At 45.0% G+C, this 22,670-nt stretch overlaps 2 protein-coding genes across 2 annotated transcripts in view; one reads left to right on the forward strand and one right to left on the reverse strand.

The window, feature by feature from the left end:
* Nucleotides 1-467: 467 nt before the first annotated feature.
* On the reverse strand, nt 468-21,752 carry LOC122225861 (translation initiation factor IF-2-like). Its single transcript, XM_042948585.1, has 5 exons — nt 21,623-21,752; nt 21,334-21,569; nt 20,553-20,620; nt 5,679-5,718; nt 468-658 (listed from the first exon to the last, which is right to left on the reverse strand). Exons 1-5 carry the CDS (start codon nt 21,750-21,752, stop codon nt 551-553), a joined length of 582 nt encoding a protein of 193 aa, XP_042804519.1. The 3' UTR covers nt 468-550.
* Nucleotides 21,751-22,670, forward strand: part of RIMKLA (ribosomal modification protein rimK like family member A) — a 32,976-nt gene continuing 32,056 nt past the window's right edge. The window contains exon 1 of the mRNA XM_042950257.1: nt 21,751-21,913. Within this exon, the coding sequence (XP_042806191.1) occupies nt 21,751-21,913 (163 nt within the window). The remainder of the gene's footprint in view (nt 21,914-22,670) is intronic.

Below are 22,670 nucleotides of genomic sequence, written 5' to 3' on the forward strand. Positions count from 1 at the left end.
CTCCAAGTGCTTTACTCAGCTTCTCAGAATCCTCTCAGGAGCCCTATGCTAATAACTATTACTATAATAGCTCTGTCAGGTGCCTTACTTATATTTTTTAATGTCTTTGTTTAATTTATTTTTGAGAGAGAGAGAGAGGCAGGGGAGTGGCAGAGAGAGAGAGACAGACAGACAGACAGACAGAATCCAAAGCAGGCTCCAGGCTCTGAGCTGTCAGCACAGAGCCTGATGCGGGGCTCGAACTCACGGACCAGGAGATCATGACCTGAGCCGAAATCAGACGCTTAACCAACTAAGCCACCGAGGCACCCCTTACTTATAATGTTTTAAATTCTTGCTATAACCCAGTGGAGTACGTAATGCCATTGCCATTTTACAGAAAAATAAACCGAGGTACAGAAAGGTGACTGTATTAATTAGGATACAGGCTAAGTTGCTGTAACAAAGAGATAACAAAAGACAGTGGCTTAAACAAGCTGGAGGTTTATTTCTCTCCCAAAACACAGCAGAGGCAGGCAGAAAGTCCAGGATGCAGGTGGCTCGGCTTCACTCACCCGTACCTTTCTTCTGTCTCATTACTCCACCATTGAATCATCCATTGTGCTGTCCTCATTTGTTTGGTAAAAGCTGGCTCACCACTACACATGCATGTCCCAGCCTGTGGGAAGGAGGAAGAGAGGATGAAGGACAGGCAGTTCCTTTAAGGAAATTGCACACAAACACTTCAGCTCGTGTCCCATTGTCCAGAAAGATCATAGTCACGTGGCCACAACTAACTGCAAGGGAGGCTGAAAAATAGAGGCTCTACTCATGCAAGGGAAAACTAGTGGTAGGCAGATGTGGTAATGATTCTATTACTAGAAGGAGGGAATCACGGGGTGCCTGAGTGGCTCAGACTGTTGAGCGTCCAACTTTGGCTCAGGTCATGATCTCACAGTTCATGGGTTCAAGCCCCGTGTCAGGCTCTACACTGAGCTCTTGTTCAGAGCCTGGAGCCTGCTTTGGATTCTGTGTCTCCTTCTCTCTCTGCCCCTCCCCCGCTCGCACTCTGTCTCACTCTGTCTCTCAAAAAGAAATAAATGTAAAAAAAATTTTTTTTTCTTAAAGAAGGGAATCATGGACACTGGGGATTGGTTAGGCATTGCTGCACAGAATCTAACGTGATTCCCTCCTTCCAAATTCTGAGCACTGTGTGCAGATGAAAAACTGCAGTTCCCATTTGCCCTGCAGATAGGAGCCACCAATTAGATATCAACAGAAGTCACTGTGTGGGGCTCCTGGAAAACTTCTGTTGTCCTTCCTCCCTTCATCCATTCTGCTGCTTGGAAAGCAGATGAGGTGACTAGAGCTTCAAAAGCCGTATTAGACCATGAGTGACCTAGAAGGTGCTAAGGATGGTGAGGCATGCAGAAAGGAACTAGAAACTTAATGATCAAGGAGCCACCATACCAAACTGGGACAACCTAACTCTGCACTTCTTTATTTTGAGGGAGAAATCAGCCTCTTTCACTTTTCAGCTGCTTTATGACCTACACACAACCAAATGTAATTCTTAACGAATTCAAATTATCCATTTAAGCAACATATTCACAGTCATGCAGCTAGGAAGATGTTTGTACTCAGATTTACCTGGTTCCAAAGCCCATATTCCTGCCCCTGCGGGATTAAATTGGCCTTTTACAAGACAAAAATGGTATCCTTTTGTTAAGATTCTACAACGCAATGAAGAAATAGTGGTATAGTCTCCATCCTATTTAGGGAAAGATATTTATCCTTTACATCTAGAGTCCTTTATGTGATACAGCATTTTGGCTAGCAAAATATTTCTCTGTTAGAAGTATGCAACATAAAATTACAGGAAAGCACCATGAGCTATCGAGCCAGGCATGATTTGTTATTCTTATCTTTGACTTTTTTCTATTAATTTTAATTGGCTTCCTATTCATTCCTTTTGTTGTCAGCTTGCACGTGCTGACAGGCAAGCAGTAGGAAGCACCAGTGTTAAGGAAGATTAATGGGGAACATTTTTGAAATGTATAACAATCTATTCATCACTGTAACTTTTTCCCATTTGGAAAAAAATCCATAATTATTTAACTTTTAATTCTAATACACTGGGCCCACCTTATGGGACACATAGTTGGAGATTCTCTCATCTACATGATTGACAGATGAGCCTTATATGCCAGGATGGAAAACACATAGATAAGAAACAGGCCAGGAGAGCCACTATGACCCTATGAACCTGGATAAAGGCTTTATTCTTTCTTGTCTGGAGAGCATTTGGTTAAAGTAGGAAATCAACTACATGGACTGTTTAAGCCACATGTTCTAAATTGCTATTGGGGATGATATCACTAGAATTAGGAAAATTGTGCTACTTTGGGGGGGTGGTAAAATGCCAGAAAGTTGACATATGTTGTTTAGAAGGGTTTATTAGATAATATTGTTATTATCTCCTTTTGAGAAAAGGAGAGATGATTGTCGGAGGCTGTCAAAAATACTTAGATTTAGAATGTCCTATGTAGTATAAAGGAAATAGGTAAGACTGTGATTTACCAGCAAATGTCACTTTTTCATTGTAGGGGTTTGTGGCAGATAGAAGAATGGCCCTCCAAAGATGTTCAAGTTTTAATCCCCAAAACCTGTGAGTATGTCACCTTACATAGCAGAAGGGGTTTTGCAGATGTGATTAAATGAAAGGTTTTAAAATAAGAACATTCTACTTTCTTTTATTTATTTGAGAGAGAGTGTGAGCATGAGCAGCAGGAGGGGCAGAGAGAGAGGGAGAGAGAGAATCCCAAGTAGGTTCTGTGCTGTCAGCACAGAGCCCAGTGCGGGGCTCAATCCCATGAACCGTGAGATCATGACCTGAGCTGAAATCAACAGCCGGATGCTTAACCAACTGAGCCACCCAGGCGCCCCATAAAATAAGAATATGTTAAAGGTTGCAGGAGTCGAGATGCCATTGCTGGAAGGGGCCATGAGGCAGTGTGGATTGCCACCAGAAGCTGAAAAGGCAAGGGACTGATTGTCCCTCAAGTCTCCAAAAGGAGCACTGCTCTGTCAACACTTGATTTTAGTCCCATAAGGCCCGTTTCTGACCTCCAGAACTGTAAGATAATAAATTTGTGGGATGCCTGGCTGGCTCAGTCAGTGCAGCATGTGAATCTTGATCTCGGTGTTGTGAGTTTGAGCCCCACGTTGGGCATAGAGATTACTTAAAATAATAATAATAATAATAATAATAATAATAATAATAATGACAACAACACCCAAGTGCCCCTCAAATGAGTTCATTTTATTTTTTTTTATTTTTTTTTAACGTTTATTTATTTTTGAGACAGAGAGAGACAGAGCGTGAATGGGGGAGGGTCAGAGAGAGGGAGACACAGAATCTGAAACAGGCTCCAGGCTCTGAGCTGTCAGCACAGAGCCCGACGCGGGGCTCGAACTCACGGACCGCGAGATCATGACCTGAGCTGAAGTCGGCCGCTTAACCGACTGAGCCACCCAGGCGCCCCAAATGAGTTCATTTTAGATACAAATATGCAAATCAGGATAAACTCTGGCTCCTTGGAGAAATGGCTGATTCTAGGATTGGGATAGGAAATATTCAAGATGAGCCTGAAGCATCTTGTAGTGCCAGAAAGTAATGGAGTGCTAAAAGACATAGAAATAAATAAATAAATAAATAAATAAATAAATAAATAAATAAATAAATAAATAAATAAAAATAAATAAGACAGTGATGGGGATATGTCAAAGAGGCAAAGGAAGCACCTGAAAGAGCTCCTAATGGCCTAAACTGGTACAATTTAAGCAACAAAATAAACAAAGTAGTATTGGGTTATAACCCAATGTACAGAATAAATATCCATGAGAATCCAATGTGATTCTCTCCTAAATTCTGACCAGAATTTATGTGACCAGAAAAAAAACAGACAAACTACAAAACTACATGTCCATTTCTTTTGCAGATAGGAATAGCAATTGAATATAAGAAGTCACTAGGTGATAATAATGATTGAATAAATAAGTAAATGGGGGAGAAGAGACAAATGTCCCGTGCAAAAAAAAAAAAAAAATATATATATATATATATATATATACACACACATATCTATATATATATCCAAATAATTTATGTAGTTGCTCTGCTTTTAAGGAGGTAGAACAACTCTTGATATCAGGTATCAACTGATAGGAGGTATCAACTCTTAATATCAGCTCAAGTCATGATCTCATGGTTGTGAGATAGAGCCCTGTGTCGGGCTCTGTGCTGAGAGTGGAGACTGTTTGGGATTTTCTCTCTCTCTCTGCCCCTCCCCTGCTCATTCACCCTCTCTCTCAAAGTAAGTAAATAAACTTTAAAAAAAAAAAAAGGAAGTGGAATATAATTGCCTCCCCTTACGTATGAGCTGCGGAGTGACATCTATCCAAAGAGTACAGTATGGAAAGGGGGAAGGGGAGAGTAATTTTACAGTAGAGAAGCCTGACCAGCACTACCTCAACCAGGTGATCAAGGTCAACAACAGTAGTTACAAGTCATATTGATAGTATGTATCCTTGATACAATGTGATGAAAACTGGCATCTATTAAAAAGAAAACCATAAGCCCAAAATGGCATCACTTAGACCAACTCACCAAACCTGGGCTTAATACCTAACCTAAATGCAATTTCAACCTCCCCCAGAAATGTAGTCTTAACAGGTCAGTCAAGAATTTTCTGGGGTGCCTGGTTGGCTCAGTCGGTGGAGCAAGTAACTCTTAAACTTGAGGTCAGGGGTTCAAGCCCCATGTTGGGTGTAGAGCTTATTGAAAAAAAATTTTTTTCTGATAAGCACCAGTGAGGTAATCTGTCACATGGGCCCTCACTGTTCCACACCGCCCAACCGGGTCCCTCCCTCCCCTACCCCCCCCACCCCCCAACAAAGGAAGAGGACGTAAAACTCCCTGCTCTTTCCACTAAGAGAAGTGACCCAACCTGAAACAATCTTTTCTTTCTTTTGCTAGTAACTTCCTTGCCCACCCTCCTCCCTATAACAATCTTCTATTTTATACAACTCTTCGAGCTCCTACTTGCTGGGTGGGATGCTGCCCAACTCATGAATCACTTAATAAAGTGAATTAGATCTTCAAATTTACTCACTTGAATTTTGTTTTTAAAAAAAAATAAATAATAAATAAATGGAAGATTCAAAGATTATATATGTTCTCCAAGCAATCCTCCCTAAATACTGCTTCTCTGAGCCAAACTAATAACAATGGAAAGCATTTTGATTCCTAACAAGTGGTGGGTCAGAAGCTATTCTGCTCATGCTAAATACAGACCCAGCTGGGAGCAGCACTGACTGAACTTGCTTGTAAAAAACTGAAGGGCTGGGCAGAGACCTGGGGCCAGAGCCTCACACAGGTGAGCAGAGCAAAGACGTGGCCGGGACAGGAATCTCTGTAGAAAATGGTTTTGGATCCACTCCAACACACAGATATCTAGATGATGGAGACCCCAGAGTTCTCCTCCAGTTAGTACTGACATGGGTTAGGTCCCAGAAGACACTGGGGGCAGATGTAGCCACACTCCCAGCTCTGTCATTAAAAAACAAAGGAAACAAAACTCCCTTTGGATAACTAAAAATAAATAAATAAGTCAAATTTGTTTTTTAACAACCCTTACCTCTTGTGGTCTTCCTCCCAAAAGGCAATGACCTTTTATTCTATAATAATAATAATAATAATAATGTATCAATATTTTCATATGCTCATATATTGTCATTGTTCGTATGTTCATTATAACAAATATGCCATAGTAATATAAGACATTACTAATAGGGCAAACTGAGCACAGCGTACATGGGAAGTATCTTTACTATCTTTGCAAAATCTAAATTTTTCTGTAAATCTTAAAGTTTTACATTATAAAGCTTACTTAAATTTTTTTTTTTGACATTTATTTATATTTGAGACAGAGAGAGACAGGGCATGAACCGGTGATGGTCAGAGAGAGGGAGACACAGAATACGAAACAGGCTCCAGGCTCAGCTGTCAGCACAGAGCCCGACATGGGGCTTGAACTCACGGACCGTGAGATCATGACCTGAGCTGCAGTCGGCTGCTTAACCGACTGAGCCACCCAGGCGCCCCTATGAAGCTTACTTAAAAAGAAGGAAGAATGTGGGGCACCTGGGTGACTCAGTCAGTTAAGTGTCTGACTCTTGATTTCTCCTTAGGTCATGATCTCTTGGTTCATGGGATCAAGCCCCAAGTAGGGCTCTGCTCTGACAGCACAAAGCCTGCTTCTGCTCTCTCATCCTATCTCTCCCTGCCCCTCCCTTGCATGCTCTCTCTCTGTCTCTCAAAATAAATAAATATTAAAAAAAGAAGAAGAATGAATCTTAGTTTCTGATATATCATCTGTGGGGATAACAGACCAACGATAAGCTAGTCCTTAATCTTGTGTCATGTTGAATCTGATATTCTTGGAGGATGTCCTAAGATCCTTCACCATTCAGTTTTTCCTAGGATCTCAACAGGAATTCAGCATCTACCAGGCAATTATGCAATTCCTCAATAAGTAATTATTCAATTCAACTATCACCACACCCTGTGGCAGGCCTGGTTATCCTAAAAGAGGAAGGTACTCTGGACATAGAGCTGGAAGAAAACAGGATGTACCTACTATCCTACTAATTCTTTATCCCCCGCACCCTAATGAACAGTGTTCTACTGGGTGTTATGAGCACTTAATTTATTTTGTCCCAAGGGGTAGGTTAGATGTGCTGTTTCACTTCTGAAACTTTAAGCCTCCCTATGAGACTAGAAAAAGGTCTAGGACTTTGTTAATGGGAAGAGTGGCTGGTGGAACAGTGCTTCCTCTCAATTTCACACATCCCTTCCGTTTGGCAGGTGCAGTACTCTTAGCATAATACTGGGGAGGAGAGTAAGTTATCTGATTGGTAAGTTTGAAAGGAGAATCTGAGGCTGGACAATTGGTTCCTAGACCTGTTTGAAAGCAGAAACAACACTATAGCTTTTTTTTGAGAGAGAGAGACAGAGACAGAGAACACACACACACACACACACACACACACACACACACACACTCAGTGGGGGAGGGGCAAAGGGAGAGAAAAAGAATCTCAAGCAGGCTCTATGCCCAGTACAGAGCATGACATGAGGCTCAATTTTACCACCATGAGATCACGACCTGAGCCAAAATCAAAAGTTGATGCTTAACCGACTGAGCCACCCAGGCACCCCAATAGTTGTATTAGTTATATTATTAACGTATCTCCATGTTGTTCTGTTCCCTACTTAATTATGTTTTATGCATGTCTTAAGCCCAGTGCACGACCAATCATTAACTGTGCCCTTGTAACTCTACCACTTGTTTGCACATTGATTATTATAAGAATCTGACGGGACACAGATGCTGACATTTGCCTTAAAACTATCTGATGTACCAAGTCCTGAATGGCACTTCATTGTCTGGAAGCATGTATACCTCCAGATGTTTCAAGCCCTCCCCCCCCCACTTAAGGTTTCAAGAAACCCTTCACCCTCCTCTTATGAATTTATCTTCTTCTCCAAACATACATAAGCTGTGCCTAGGCTCAGCAGGGCAATGCAGCTGTTGGAAATGATCCCCTGCCTCCTCATCGGACTGCCCTCTGGTAACAAAGCTTTCTCTGCTTCAAAACCGGTGTCTCAAGACATTGGCCTACGGCACATCAGGTGCACGGACAAGTTTGAGTTCAGTGACAAAACTAGGTATGCACAGCAGAACCCCTTTCCTACCTCCTTCCTTTGGGGAGTGTGTCTGGCCAGAGTTAGCAGGCTCTATGCTCTGCTCCTTCGTGTTGTGTATTTTATAAATGCCCTTCCCTTATGGAGGAGTCCTACAGAATTCAGTGATTTCTCTGACTAGGTGATAAATCCATCTAACTCTAGGTTTCAGCATTGAGAAGACAGTTGAACTCTCACATCTAAGCCACGTTCTCTGATGTCATAGAAACATAGTCTTTTGGCCTCCATCTACCAGCTCTTGCCTTGTTTATCAAGTGGTTCAGAACTTGGATAGAAAAGAGAAGTGTTAAGCATTACCCCTATAAGGCCTAAGCTTTGGAGTAATACTCCCCAGGGAAGTCAAGGCCATGGTGTATTGTGCTCAACTGAAAGCAAGTGTATGCAGTAGGATGCCTTGCCTTGATTCCAGGACTCTTGTGTTGGGACACAGGATCTGCACATAGCCTGGGACTATCTCTTGAAACGCTGGCGTTCAGAAAGACTTCCTAGGTGTCTCATAGGTCTCGTCTGCAGCCTGTGGGAATGTGATGCATATTTCCAGACCTAGACTGAGCCTTGTCTCCTATAAGCCAGGGCCCTCTCTCCTGTCTTGTAGACAACTAAGAGGGCATTTGGAACCTAAGCTGCGCCATCAACAAAGTACAGATCATATCTTAGGAACGTGAACGATATCAAGCAAGGCCGGGGGGTAACCAGTAACCTTTGGGTCACATTTAGGCACATCTAGAATGGCTACAACAACATAATTCTTTATCCTAGTGTTAGCCACTGGTCCGTTATGTTGTGTACAGCCTCAGCCTCTATAGGCACATGAAGAACTTTACTGTGTGAGTAGATCTCTTGGGATATATTTCTCTACAGTTATAATAGACAAAAGGGGAAAAGAGGCAAATCACAGAGCACTTTTAGATGTATCTTTTTTTTTTTAATTTTTTAAATATTTATTTTTGAGAGAGAGACAGAGCACAACAGGGGAGGGGCAGAGAGAGCGAGACACAGAATCTGAAGCAGGCTCCAGGCTCCAAGCTGTCAGTACAGATGTGATGCAGGGCTCGAACTCATGAACTGTGAGGTCATGACCTGAGCGGAAGTCAGACACTTAACTGACTGAGACACCCAGGCGACCCTAGATGTACCTTAATCTCACACCTAGACCAAAAGGAACATTTAGGGAGCCCGGGACTAAGTATTTTCCCAGGACTGTCTGCCATGGCCCCTGTGCCCAGCCATCACACAGCTCCCTGGAAAACAGCGGCAGACTTTGCAGCTCTTTAGCCTTTACCAGCATGGGCTTGTTTCCTCTGCGGGTGGGCTCAGTTCAGTCCATTTACTCCTGGCTCCTGGTATTTGTCTATGAGTTTCTCGAATACCTAGTGATGTTCCAATAAGACTATGGAATTATAGCATTGTATTTTATTTTTCAAAGATTTTAGGCAATCTCTATACCCAAGGTGGGGCTCAAACTCACAACCCCGAGATCCTGAGCCACACACTCCACCAACTGTGCCAGCCAGGCGCTCTGGACTTATAGTATTTTAGAGCTGGCTTTAGAGATTATTTACATAATGGGTTATCTAATTTAAATTCTTCATCTTGCAGGTAAAGACTAGTGAGGGTTACGTGACTTTTCTAACATTCCATTGCTGGCTAGTTACAGTGCTAGCTTGCAGGACAAGAACGTGGGTCTCCTAATTCAGTAGGTTTTTTTCCTACTACCTGTGCTGCCCCCCATGTATCCCATCTCTTGTCTGCTGTATACAGTACACTCTCTTCTACTAGACATGACTAAATTACCTGATGCTTTAGCTGGTATCAAGATTTTAAAAATAATACAATCTGAAGTCTTCAGAGAGACGGGACCAAAGAAATACCACACAGTGTGTTGTCCGATTCCCTGGCAAGAAGGGACAGAGTCAATTACTATTAGTTTTTCCAAGTAATGGGTGTGTGACTCATGCAACCTTTGCTTTTCATCAAGGGTTTAGTTCATCAAGGGTTTAGCCCCATGACTGCTCTCCCTTGGCAAACGAGTTTGAAAATGAATTATTCACAGATGTTTCACTCTCATTGCTGAAAGTATCCTTCTTCACAGTTTTTTTGGTGTGTTTTTTTTTAATTTTCTTTAATCGTGAGCAGTCAAATAGAAGCTCCTGTGCCTCGGGCTGTCTGTCTTACTATCTCCACTGTCTCTAGATTAGTTTCTTCCAACTCTCTTTGATGGATTCGGTAACCACCTCAGGACACATCCCTTCCACACCTCCCTCCTACCCTGGCCCTATCACTGGCTAGAACCCCATCCGATTTAGTTTTATGGAGGATAACACAAAAGGAGAACAGGAGAACGTCTGAGCGGCAGAGTAGGAAGCAGTCCTGTGTCTTCAATTTTACACCCTTCTGCCGAAAAATAAAGCCCTAGGGCAGTGGTAGGGGAGACACAGATTGAGAAATGTATACACATTTGACCACCTTTGACTCACCACTCCAGGGGACACCCCAGATGGCAATGGCGGCCACATTCTCCTCTATCCCTACTGGAGCGAGTGCCCACTGGGATCAAAGTGGGATTTGGGTACTGCTGGAGTGTTAACGAGATGACACGTCTCCCAGTTTTCTGCTGCATTCTGTTTTGCCCGATTGTGAAGGAGCCTTCCAGGAAAAGAACTCAAGCCATATCCACGCTGTGTATGTAGGTATGTCTGAGGGGCTGGGGGAAAGGAGGCAGGGGAGGGCTGACAGAAGCAAACTGCAGGCAGGACTCCAGATTCCCAGGAGAGCATTCATCACAAAAGAAAGGGTGCAGTATCATCGGCCACGTGCAGCATCAGGGCTACAGGTTTGGTTTGTATGGTAGTTCTGGGACCAACATGGTGGCTATTACCTAACCTTGTCAAGCCCAGTCTCTCGCCATTGGTATCTTCTCTATGTTCTGGGGAACAGGAGAGGGCCAGGTTTAAGCTGCATGTAACACTACAAAGCCCTGCCTTGGCACATCGGAGAGCCATCACGGTCTTAACAGCGTGACTAAATGTGAGCATGGCTTACCCTGACATGGTGTGATGGTCAGTACTTCCGTGAGATGGTTCTCACAGCTTTTCTTTTTTTTTTTTTAGTTTATTTATTTTTGAGAGAGAGAGAGAGAGAGAGCAAGCGGGGGAGGGAGGGAAAGAGAGAATCCCAAGCAGATGCAGGACTTGAACTCATGTACCACGAGATCATGACCTGAGCCAAAATTGAGACCTAGACACTGACTGAGACACCCAGCTGCCCCATGACAGATTTTCTTAGATTTTATTTTCTATCTTGATAAGAGATGTACCAGTTTCAGAAAACATAGAACCCCCCAATGCTTCATAATTTCCACAGCTCATGACTGTGTGCTTTTGACAGCTCTGTCACATTCGTGATGGTTTTTCATTATTTGTTTGCTTTGGCATATTGAGAGGGCATATGAGGCTGTTATAGTTGGATGACAAGGTGGGATGGGCCTGTGATCCCTCCTGCTCCCCCGGTGCTATGTTGAACATAATGGCATTTCTTTGATACACTGGCGAACAAGAGAGGAAGCTGTTCCTCTGCTTTTCAGAGGAAACAGTAGGAGCTGTGCTCCTGGTAGCCTTCAGCTGCCTAGGGGCAGTCACAGTTCCTGAGGGCAGGGATCAGGACCCTAGTACAAATAGAAAAAGTGCTTCTTCCTCCTGGAGAACACAGGTGGGTGGGTGGGTAACTCAACATTAATGAACTACGTTTCGTGCTAGACTTTGGTCCCCATGCTTGCCCTTACTGGGTGCCCTTGTGCACTGCACAGTCTCTACAACTGGACATAATGGCACAACTCTCTGGACTGGCCCCTGTCAGATAATCTGGGAAACTCACGGGCACATCTCCAAATAGAGTACTAAAAGGAGGTGCAGGAAAGAAACACAGCACAGGCATTGGCCTGAGCACCAGAGTGGCCAACCACGGTCCAGCTAAGTGGCATCAACAACATAAGCAGCGGGAAATCCAAGGGAACCATGGAGCAGGAATCCACACAGAAAGCAAGCAGTGATCAGTGTGGAACGTTAAGAGCGGAAACATCGAAAGTATGACATGAAGCCTGGGCTGTTTCGTGGGAACACTGGAGATATTTAGTTGGGGACTCTCAGGCATGAGAAAGGAGAATGTGGTGGAAAGTTCTTGTTTTGTCTGCCCAGACCCACACAAATTGCGTGAGTCTGGTGAGGCTGCCAACTATTCCTCCCGGCTTCACAGCCACAGGGCCCAGCCAACCAAGGAACCCAATAGCCTTGGCTATGATTAGCCCAGAGGTAGGCCAATCAGGTTCTTCCTGGGGATTTTTTTTTTTTTTTTCCGTTTAAAGGTAGAAGAAAAGGCATGTGGCCTTCCAGATAAAGAGTGTTAAGAATGTGAATGGGGGCCCTCTTCTCTGCCATGTAGAGGAACGTATCTCTTGTAGAAGAGAATGGGGCCAATGTCAGAAAGAAGCAGAGTAAGAGTGAGAGAAAGGAAGGGACAGGGATTGAAAGAGTGAGAAAGACCAATTTTGAAAATGTATTTTAGTCCCCTAGATCTAGCTGTGACTGAAGTCCACTCCTAGACTTCCAAGGGTTGTAAGCCGCCAGTACATTCCCTTTTTGCTTATGCTAGTTTAAACGGAATTTGTCACTTGCAAATTGTCAAATGTACATGCAGGTGGGACCTATCTCTAATTCTTTAAAAATCTTTTTAAAAGTTTATTTATTTATTTTGTGAGGGAGAGAGCGTGTGCATGCACACACATACACATGTGTGCACATAAGCGGGGGAAGGGGCAGAGAGAGGGAGAGAGAGAATCTCAAGCAGGCTCCATGCTGTTGGCTGAAACTCAAAACCAGGAGATAATGACTTGAGCCAAAATCAAGAGTCGAATGCTTAACTGACTGAGCCACCCAAGTGCCCCCCTATCTCTAACTCTTAAGTGACCTTTTAGAGTTGGGAACCTTCAGTTCAATACAAACTGCCAATGCATCTTCATATTCTCAAGGATGCTAAGAGTTACCTGCCTCTCAGTTCCCTGGATATTCCCAAGGTCTTTGGATGATTTGACCAAATTCCTGACTTTTTATGGTTAAACTTCCTTGCTTCTGACCCATCTCTTTGATATACAGAAGGACAGATTATGTGGCTGACCAAATCATCCATCTGAACTGGGAATTCTGCCTTACTGAATAATTACTAAAGTTGCACCAAAAGAGAGACATATTAATTCCTAAGATTTTACTGGCAACTCCTTTTGTAAAAATAAAACATATTTGCAAATGAGTAACCTGCTCAATACACTGGTTTTGCATACTCAAATATTTATATTTTAAGCTATATATATGTGTGTCTCTCTCTCTCTCTATATATATATATATATATACTTTCAAAATGTTTATTTTATATATTTTATAATGTGCATTATAAAATAAATAAAAATATATACACACACCAGTAATTTTTCATCCAAAGAAAGTCTATATAAAGCAAAAAGTATATATCCCTTTGTGCCAGTGATATGCCACAAAGCTAAGAATTGATTCCTATCTTGGACCAGTTATCTTCAAACAGAAGGTACAAACAATACTTATTAATCCTAACATGGGCACATTTATTCACAGGTCAAGCATGATAGAGCTTTAGCAGGATGACCAGTGGTGAATGGGAAATGGCCAGAGCCCACCAGGAGCAGAACTAGGGAAAACTGACCTAGCTAAAGGGTCATTTGTCAACATCCCAAGATAAAGAATATGCCAGGACTAAGTTCCAGCTGGTTTCAGTATCAAGGAAGTACACAGCAGATGAAGCATAGCTTAGACTTAGTGAAGGGTCTAAGATCAATGTCAGCAAATGGCAGTCATACCATGGTTCTAGGTTGGCAGCCAGCCCCTAGAGGGTAACAAAAACAGGTCTTGGGCTCACGAGGGACAGGAATTCAAAGAGCTAGGAAGAGGGTCAGGATTTTAGACCTGCCAGGGTTTCAGGCTAGTCCTTTTGTCCAAATGGGAAGAATGCCCACTTAGACAGCCTGGCCATTACGGATGAAAGCTATACCTCAGTGGGCATGCAGGGGGTCAGGCGATGGCACAACTTATTTCACCCACTGGTGGGAAAAGGAATTCAGCTCAACCTAGGTAGTAAGACACAAATATGACTAAGACATAGCAAAATTGCTCTCAAATGGCTTACAGTCTAGACAGAAACAGAGCACAAGGAGATGATTTCACACGTGTGCAGATACTGGAGGACTTTGACAATTGCCAAAGGAGAAAAATGCACAGTGTGCTACCGTTGGGAAAATGAATACAGTTTTACACCGTAAGATGGCCAACGGGACTAAAACCAGCTCTGGTCTCTAGTTTGGAGGCCCCTCTTCCAGGTTCTTCTTGCCCTGTTTGCCACGCGCACAAGCCTGCCACAGATATGGGAGCTGACCACTATAAATTACCCTTCCTCCCTTCATTCGGAGCTCAGATCTTTGGAAAAACAGTCTCCTCTGAGCCCGCTGGTGTTAAATAAATCTCCGATCCACCAAGATCTCCGAGTGCCGCTTGGTTTTTCCGCCAGCGTTCCAGCCTGGTTCCATGACACTATCAGAACACAAAGAAGGGCCACTTACCCCAAACTAAGATAGGAAGACTTCCTGGGGAAGGTGCTACTTGAGCCGATGCTAGCAGGCAACGAAAAGTGAGAAAGATTTACCGTGAACAGTCGTGGAGCTGGGACACAGAAATGCATATTCAGGGAATTTGAAGAAACTGGAGATTACTAGAGTGGCACATCCGTAGGGTCTCTTATCCCCACATAAGGATAGGGAGGTACGGTGGGAGCTGTTCTTCATCTTCATGTCCATTTCTTCTCTTCCTTTTAGTAACAGAAGCCCTTCTCACCCCACACTGAGTTTTAGCTGGGCACACACCTAACCAATTGGGGAGTACAGTCTCCAGCCTCCTTGCAGTAGATGTGACTATGGGTCCAGGTTCTTGGGATGTGAATGGAAGTTAGGAGTATAATGTTCATGTTACATCTTTCAAAGGCGGCCACTTGTCCACTTCCTCTTTCCTCTCTTTCTCCTTCCAGAGGCCTGGAACACAGTTGTGGCCACGAGAGCCGGCCCCAAACATGCCAACAATGAGTTGGTGGCACAGTAGGATGAAAGGAACCTGGGTCCAGGGTTGAACCAGTGAAGCAGAGCTACTTCCCCATCCCGGACATCCTCCTTACTGGACTACTGAGTGACAGAGAAATTTCTTGTCGAGTCACTGTCTTCTGGGGTCTTTTTGTTATTGAGCATAGCCTGTTCCCTAACATGAGAGGAAAGGAAAGATAGTGTTAGGATTTCTAATAGAATTCCCGACTTGGTCAGAAAAGGCTAAGGAGCTAGGAAAGGCCGACGGAACAACTGTCTGTCTTAATGATTACAGCTGCATGAGGCTGGGGCTGGCAGATAACAAGATAAGCAATTATGCAGCCTTGTCTCCAGACAGATAGGGCAAGCCCCTTGAGAACTATAAACTCCTACCTGGTTCTGGGAGTCTAGTTCATCCAGAGCAGGACAGCAGCCGGCAATCCCCTCCTGGACGTCTTCTTTGTACCCTGCCTTGCAGACCTGTGTCCGCTGTACTCTTCAAAAGCTGGCTCCAACAAGCTCCACATGAAGACTTCATGAAAAAACCCCATTTAGTCGTTTTGTGTTAATTAGGTTTACAAAAGAAAAATATTATTTATAATCGCCTTCTATTTCCTGAAGAGGGAAGGTCCTGTAACTGGAAGAACTTGCGGTTTTGCTGAACGTGGTCATTCGTTGGGCACAGGTTTGGATGTAGAAACTAGGATGAAATGCATTCCTCTGAATAATGAAGGGTTGAGAAGTCTACATAGGGCTGGTGGGGGGGAAGGTAAAGAGCAGGAAAGCTGGAGGCTGGGAGGTAGGATGGGGTAGGGGATGGGAAGAGATCCCCGTGGCAGAAGCGGAGAGTGTGTACTCTGGAGAAAGAGGTGTGTCGTAGCGGGGTTCCAGCTGCTACAGCCCACGTGACATAAATCACGTCTCCCCTTCAGCAAATTCTATCTTGTTCACTAAGATGCTGGTAGGAGAGGGCATAAGGGGTGTGAGCTTGAATAAGAGGAGGAGGGGAAAACTGACACCTGGATTACATACAGCACAGAGAGAAGAAACAAGAGCACAGAAAGTCAGAGTCAATGCCAATGATGAACAGTTATAGAATTGCAGACCCCTTCTGTTAGTTATTATTTCTATAATTCGAAATTATGTGTACTGGACTGTCTTAATCTGAGTTACTATTCACCCAGTAGCTACCCAATGCCCATTACTGGAATAATCATCACTAGCACATATTCATCACTTATGAAAATTCAGAAACAGCGTTCTTCTAGCTGAGGGTAGGCTGAATTTAAGGAAGGCACCAGACAGGAACTGTATTTGAGCTGGGCCTTGAAGAATGGACAGGAATTGGTTATGCAAAGTCTTCTCAGAGGAAGGGAACAGCACGGATAATCTGACCAAAGCCAAAGTCATGCATTTTTTCCACATATACTTAGCAACGTGCACTGTGTGCCAGGCACTAAGCAAGGTCCCAGGGAGGTGAAGATGAATTTGGCTTCACAGGCTTCTGTTAATATATCCTGCTGTTTTTCTTTTCGTTCTGTTATTGGTTTGCCGCATCTATCAGGTTTTTTTTGGCCACATTTCTGCCCGGCCAGTTTTTCTTTCTTGAATTTCTTGAATTGTGTGTTTGTGTTTGCGTGTGTGTATGTGTGTGTGTGTGTGTGTGTGACAGAGAGAGAGAAAGATGCTTCTTTCGCTACCTAATGCATTTTAACCTGCCATTGATGACCATTTCTCTAATTTATTGAGGTCAATTGAATTTTGATCTTCTATATACTTGGCACATCCATCTGCTTAGGGTCATATGTAATATTTATGAAGACTATCACTTTCTTTCCACTGTCCACACCCACATCTCAATACCCATTTGTGCCAGTCTATACTGAAGGTTAAAAGTAAGATGAGAAATATAGCCCCAGAATCCCAGGTTACAAAACCTAGTACGCTTGACCCTTGAGCAACACAGATTTGAACTGTGTGTGTCTACTTATACATGGATTTGTTTCACTAAATATAGTACAGTCCTGTAAGTATATTTTCCCTTCTTTTTGATTTTTTAAAAAAATTTTTTAATGTTTATTTAGAGAGAGAGAGAGAGAGAGAGACACGGGGAGGAGCAGAGAGAAAGAGAGGGAGACACAGAATCCAAAGTAGGCTCCAGGCTCTGAGCTGTCAGCACAGAGCCCGCCGCGAGGCTCAAACTCACGAACTGCAAGATCATGACCTGAGCCCAAGTCAGACACTTAACTGACTGAGCCACCCAGGCACCCTTTGATTTTCTTAACAACATTTTCTTTTCTCTAGCTTACTTTCTTGTAAGAATACTGTGTAGAACACATATACAATATATGTGTTGTTTATGTTATCAGTAAGGCTTTTGGTCAACAGAAGGCTGTTAGTAGTTAAGTTTTTAGGGAGTCAAAAGTTATAAATGGATTTTCAACTGTGCAGGGGGTCGGCATCTCTACCCACCGTGTTATTCAAAGGCCAACTGTTTATCTGTAATTGACCACAGTTTTGTCAACTGAAATTGCAATGATGTCTCTTAATGATGGTCATAACTATTATCAACAGTTACCTGAGTACCTACTACAGGTAGAAACAGTGATACACAATGCTTTAGCCCCTGTTCTTAAGAGGCTTACTGTCTAGATGAGGAGGCAAATAGATGATGCACAGGCCACTTTTCTATTCCTCTTCCTAACAGAGTAAGAACAGAAGTGAGAGTGTGGGAACATAGGAAGGGATTCCCTTTTCTGCCCTTTTATGTATTTGTTTGTTTGTTTGTTTGTTTGTTTATTTCGAGAGCAAGTGGGAGAGGGGCAGAGAGAGAGAATGCCCTGTCTTCTTAATGGTTTCCTTCAGAAGGAAGAATTTGTTAATCTGATTGCTCAAAACCCAGTACGTTAATGAGTTCACATTTTACATGGTTACGGTCACTTTGTCTTCAAAGGTCACATGGCCGTGTGTGCTGCTTTGCTCCCCATTTCCTGCTAAGTGGCCCGGCTCAGTCTCTAGCACACACTAAGAAAAGTAAATCCGGTCTGCTTTGCAGATCTGATCATCTTCTCCCCTCTTTCTGCAGGCATGCCCACGCATACTGGCCCCAAAATGTAGAGGGGGGAAAGGGAACAGGGAATTAGGGAGCTTCACTGTAGCCTTAAACCTATGCCATGTCATTCAACCTAGTCTTCTGGCGGCAGATTTCTGTTCTGGAGGTTATTGGGTGCTAGCTCAGCTATGAATAAAATAATCCACTGGTTTCGATTCCAATTTCTTTCTTGTGCATAGTCCCCTTGGGAACTCTAAGGAGAGGAGAGATGATTAGCAGAGCAAGATCTGGTTATTTCTGGTCCTTGTGTGTGGCCCGCTGTGTTGTTGGTCACAGTTTTAAACAAATATTTGCTGTCCTTCCTTAGTGACGTCAGAGTTGGCCAGAGGAACTTTTTGTGACCAAGAACATGTATCGGTTCCAGGTAGAAATATTAAGAATTACTGTGGGATTCACATGATCACTTTTCTTCTTTCATGAGACCAACTGTGTTCCAGATAAGGGTCCAGTGTGGGTCCCAGCATAAGGACAAACTAGAATATAGCCAAGTTGACCTGCCATGAACATGTAGGGTATTTCAAGAAAAAAACTTTGTTGTCGTAAGACACTTTGAGATCATCTGTTACCACAGCCTAACCTAGCTGACATATTTACTGTATTACCACATGTATTAAACACTGCTATTTGTCCCCTTAACATCTATTCTCCTTTCATTCCTCCTAAGAAAACCCCCATTTTGCCCAGGTTATTCACCTAAGTCTACACGTGCTTGGGGAAAAAAAGTCTAATTCTCAGCCACAGGGGCGAATCATAATTAATTTAAGCCATTCATGATAGTTTCTTCCTCCTTGATGGTGACTGGTTTAGATGTCAGCATATGAGATTGTGGGAAGATGGCTTGAAGAATTCCAAGACAGGTTTTCCTTGATAATAAAAGGGATACATGGGAAGAAACAGTCTCTCTACTTCTGCCAGATGTTACGTGTATGCATGTGTTAGGTGGAACTGTGGCAACCATTTTGTGACTACGAGGGGCACTAACCTAGGAAGGTCAGAGTGACAAAATGGAAAGAATCTGGGTCCCTGAGAATGTTATTTAGCTGTTAAATGAACTAAATCTAAAGCTGCCCTACCTGCCACATGAGATAATATATTTTCCTTACTGTTTAAGAGAGTAGAATCTAGGGGCGCCTGGGTGGCTCAGTCGGTTGAGCGTCCGACTTCGGCTCAGGTCATGATCTCGTGGTCCGTGAGTTCGAGCCCCGCGTCAGGCTCTGTGCTGACCGCTCAGAGCCTGGAGCCTGTTTCAGATTCTGTGTCTCCCTCTCTCTCTGACCCTCCCCCGTTCATGCTCTCTCTCTCTCTCTCTCTCTCTCTCTCTCTCTCAAAAAATAAATAAACGTTAAAAAAAAAAAGAGTAGAATCTGGAATGGAGGGGGAAAGAGTGAGTTTGGCTTTAGGGATGTTGAGATAATGACAGGACAGCATTCTGTTTTATACTGTTGAAGCTCAAAAGATGTCAGGATTCAATGTGAATTTGGGAGTCATCTATGGAGAAAGTTACATAACATAATACACCTGGGAAAAATAATCCTAAACCTGGGACCATATCTCTGTGCGTGAGGAATTTCCGTAATATAACAAAACGTTACACCTATACAAGCATAGCCATCTCCTAATGGGATATGCCGCTGTCCCACGTCCTCACCTGTCACCCATCCTAGAAAAGGGAGACCACAGGGGTGGTATTAACCTGCTAGCAAGGAAGAGCAAAGACAGTGAGGAAGCAGACCCTGCTCTGCCCAAGCCTGGATATGCATCTGTATCTTCATATGACTTAAGTATTCTAGCCTTGTATAGATAGCTATGGACATAGATGATAAGCAACTTCTAAATTTACAGACCCTTATACGGTTTTCAGTAAACAAGTGTGCCAGCAAACTACGGTTCGTCATCTCATAGACATGCTATGTGTGATACTGCAAAAGCCCCATAGGAAGCACCAGGGTCAACAAGGTGAATACCATGGAGCATCAAGGAAATGGCCAACGTAGAAGACAGAGTCTCTAGTGCCCAAGCTCATCTGTGGTTAGAAGATATTTGGGGGGGGGGAGCACCTGGGGGGCTCAGTCAGTTGAGGGTCAGACTTCGGCTCAGGTCATGATCTCATGGTTCATGAGTTCCAGCCCTTCATTGAGCTCTGTGCTGATCGCCTGGAACCTGCTTTGGATTCTGTGTCTCCCTCTCTGTTGCCCCTCCCCCTCTCACACTGTCTCTCAAAAAAATAAATAAACATTAAAAAAATTATAAATAAAAAAAGATAATTTTTGGAAATTACTAATCCATAGGGCACTAGTGTACTGATTCTTGAAGAAAATACATGGTAGGGGGGGGGGGGCATTTTGCAACACAAAAGGATTTAGTTAACCTTGCTTGAAAAAGAATTAATTTTTGAAATTCTATTTAGATATAACTTTTCCAAAGGCACATCTAGTGGGGTAAATGCACACATCTGCATGATATTTACAGTGAAGCCTGTACCTTACCTGAGACATCTTAAGATGGGTTTCCAAGTCGTCACTGCTGGGCCTGCCTTGAAATTACTCTTGCTTCCCTAAGCCAAAAAAAAAAAAAAAAAAAGTCATATATTTTAATGAGCTGGAAGAGCAATTGCGATCTTCAAAGATGGCTAACTTCAGTCTTGCAGTTATTTAGAAGGGATCTGGCTTCAAACATTGTTTGCAGGCAGAATATGCAATTGGCTAGGACCAAGGACGGTATTTAAAGATGACTCAGTTGCACGGCCTGTGGGGGTGGAGAGGGGGAAGATCAGCCAGTGGTCCTTCTAAAAGGACTCTTAAACCCGTTTTCGTCACATTGAGGTTCTGAGGCCCACAGCCGCCGCAAACTAGTTGGGGGTGTCCAGTGCAAGAAAATCTGAGACCCTGAGAAATGTACCTTCAAATTATCTGAATGGGAGGCGGCTAAAGCCTAATCCCCCTCAAAACCCCCCACCCTCCACCCCAGCTCCAGGCCGGGATTTCGGCAGAGAATTCCGAGGCCAGGGTCCAACTGGGGGCCTTCCCGGGTGACCTTCGCCAGGCCCCAGAATCCCCCTTGGGATGTCCCTGAGGCCCTGCCCGGGACTCTGCTGGGGCCCACCGGTGCCCCTCGGACCCCGCCGCTCGCGACCGCGTTTGGGACGCAGCCCGCCGCCCGCTGCGCATCTTTAGCGGGGTAGCGGGGACACCCTCTCCGCCCCGCGGGCCGCCGCCGCGGCCCCTCCCGCTCCCGCCGTCCCACCCCGGCCGGCGACGCCACGCCCACCGGGGTCCCGGGCGGGGCGGGGATGCCCTCCGGCTGCCGCGCTAGTCGCCCGCCTGCCACCCGCGGACTCCCCGGGGCCCGTCCGCCGGGCGCCGCCCCTCCCCCGTCCGCCGCAGGCCCCCGGCCCCGCCGCCCCTCCCGGGCGCCGCCCGCGGAGGCCGCCTCTGCAGCTGGCCGCGCGGCCGGCCCGCGCCCGCCGCCGCGCGCTGATTGGCTGGCCCGGGCCGGCGGCGGCGCTGAGTGGCCGGGCAGATTCGCTGGGTCAGGGCTGCAGAGGCGCCTGGCGCACCGGCGGGAGCGGAGCCGCGGCTCGCGCTCGCCCGGGACGCCGGCCGCCCGCCCGCCCGCCAGCCCGAGCGAGCGGCCCGGGGCGTCGAGGGGGCCCGCGCCGCGCCGGGCGCCGCCGCCCTGGCCGCCATGTGCTCCCAGCTCTGGTTCCTGACGGACCGGCGCATCCGCGAGGACTACCCGCAGGTGCAGATCCTGCGCGCTCTCCGTCAGCGCTGCTCCGAACAGGACGTGCGCTTCCGGGCGGTGCTCATGGACCAGATCGCCGTCACCATCGTCGGCGGCCACCTCGGTGAGCGAGGCGGGCCCCGGGAGGGCGGGGAGGCGCGCCGGGGTCCCCGGGAGCCGGCCGGTGGGCGCGCGCACCCGGGCCTCCCCCAGCCAAGTCTCCTTCGGGCCCCGCAGACCAGCCGCCCTCCCCCGCGAGCCCTCCTAGGGTTGGAGAAAGCCCCTAACCTTGAGAGCATCCTTTGACCACCACCATCTGCTCCGAGACCAAGATTTGAGAACGGAATTTCACGTACTTAGGGGACTTTGTTTTGGGAGGAACTCGAATTCACCTGAAGCCGTCTGGAGGTCCGAGGAAAATTTGCAAATTCTGCTCGCATCCATACCCTGTCAGTATAGCTTTATGGAAACCCTCACTAAATTTACAAAATTGCCATTAAGATGAATGTTTTTAAAAGTTTTCTAGGAGCGTGTAAGCGTCAGTAATGCACTACATAGAATGTCATTCCCAGACTAGGAACCTACATAGGGGAAGACATTTACGATTGGAGTCACCTCTTGAGTATGTAAGTGGGAGAGTGGACCGTTGATGGCTTCTCTTTAAACTCATCCTCCTTCCTAGAAGTGTTGAATTCTGATTCCAGAAAAGCCAAGGTTTCAGGTACAGACCATTCTGGCCTCAGATTTCTCTATGCTGTGTCCAAGAGACATTTTTTGGGTAAGACTTGGTTATCATCTGTGACCCTGACCTCAAAAGGTTAAGTATGTTTTTAGATATTCTTAATTATCTTTAATACAAGCAGTCTGTGACAGGAATCCGT

Source organism: Panthera leo, chromosome C1, assembly GCF_018350215.1.
Source record: "Panthera leo isolate Ple1 chromosome C1, P.leo_Ple1_pat1.1, whole genome shotgun sequence".
Classification (NCBI taxonomy): Eukaryota; Metazoa; Chordata; class Mammalia; order Carnivora; family Felidae; genus Panthera; species Panthera leo.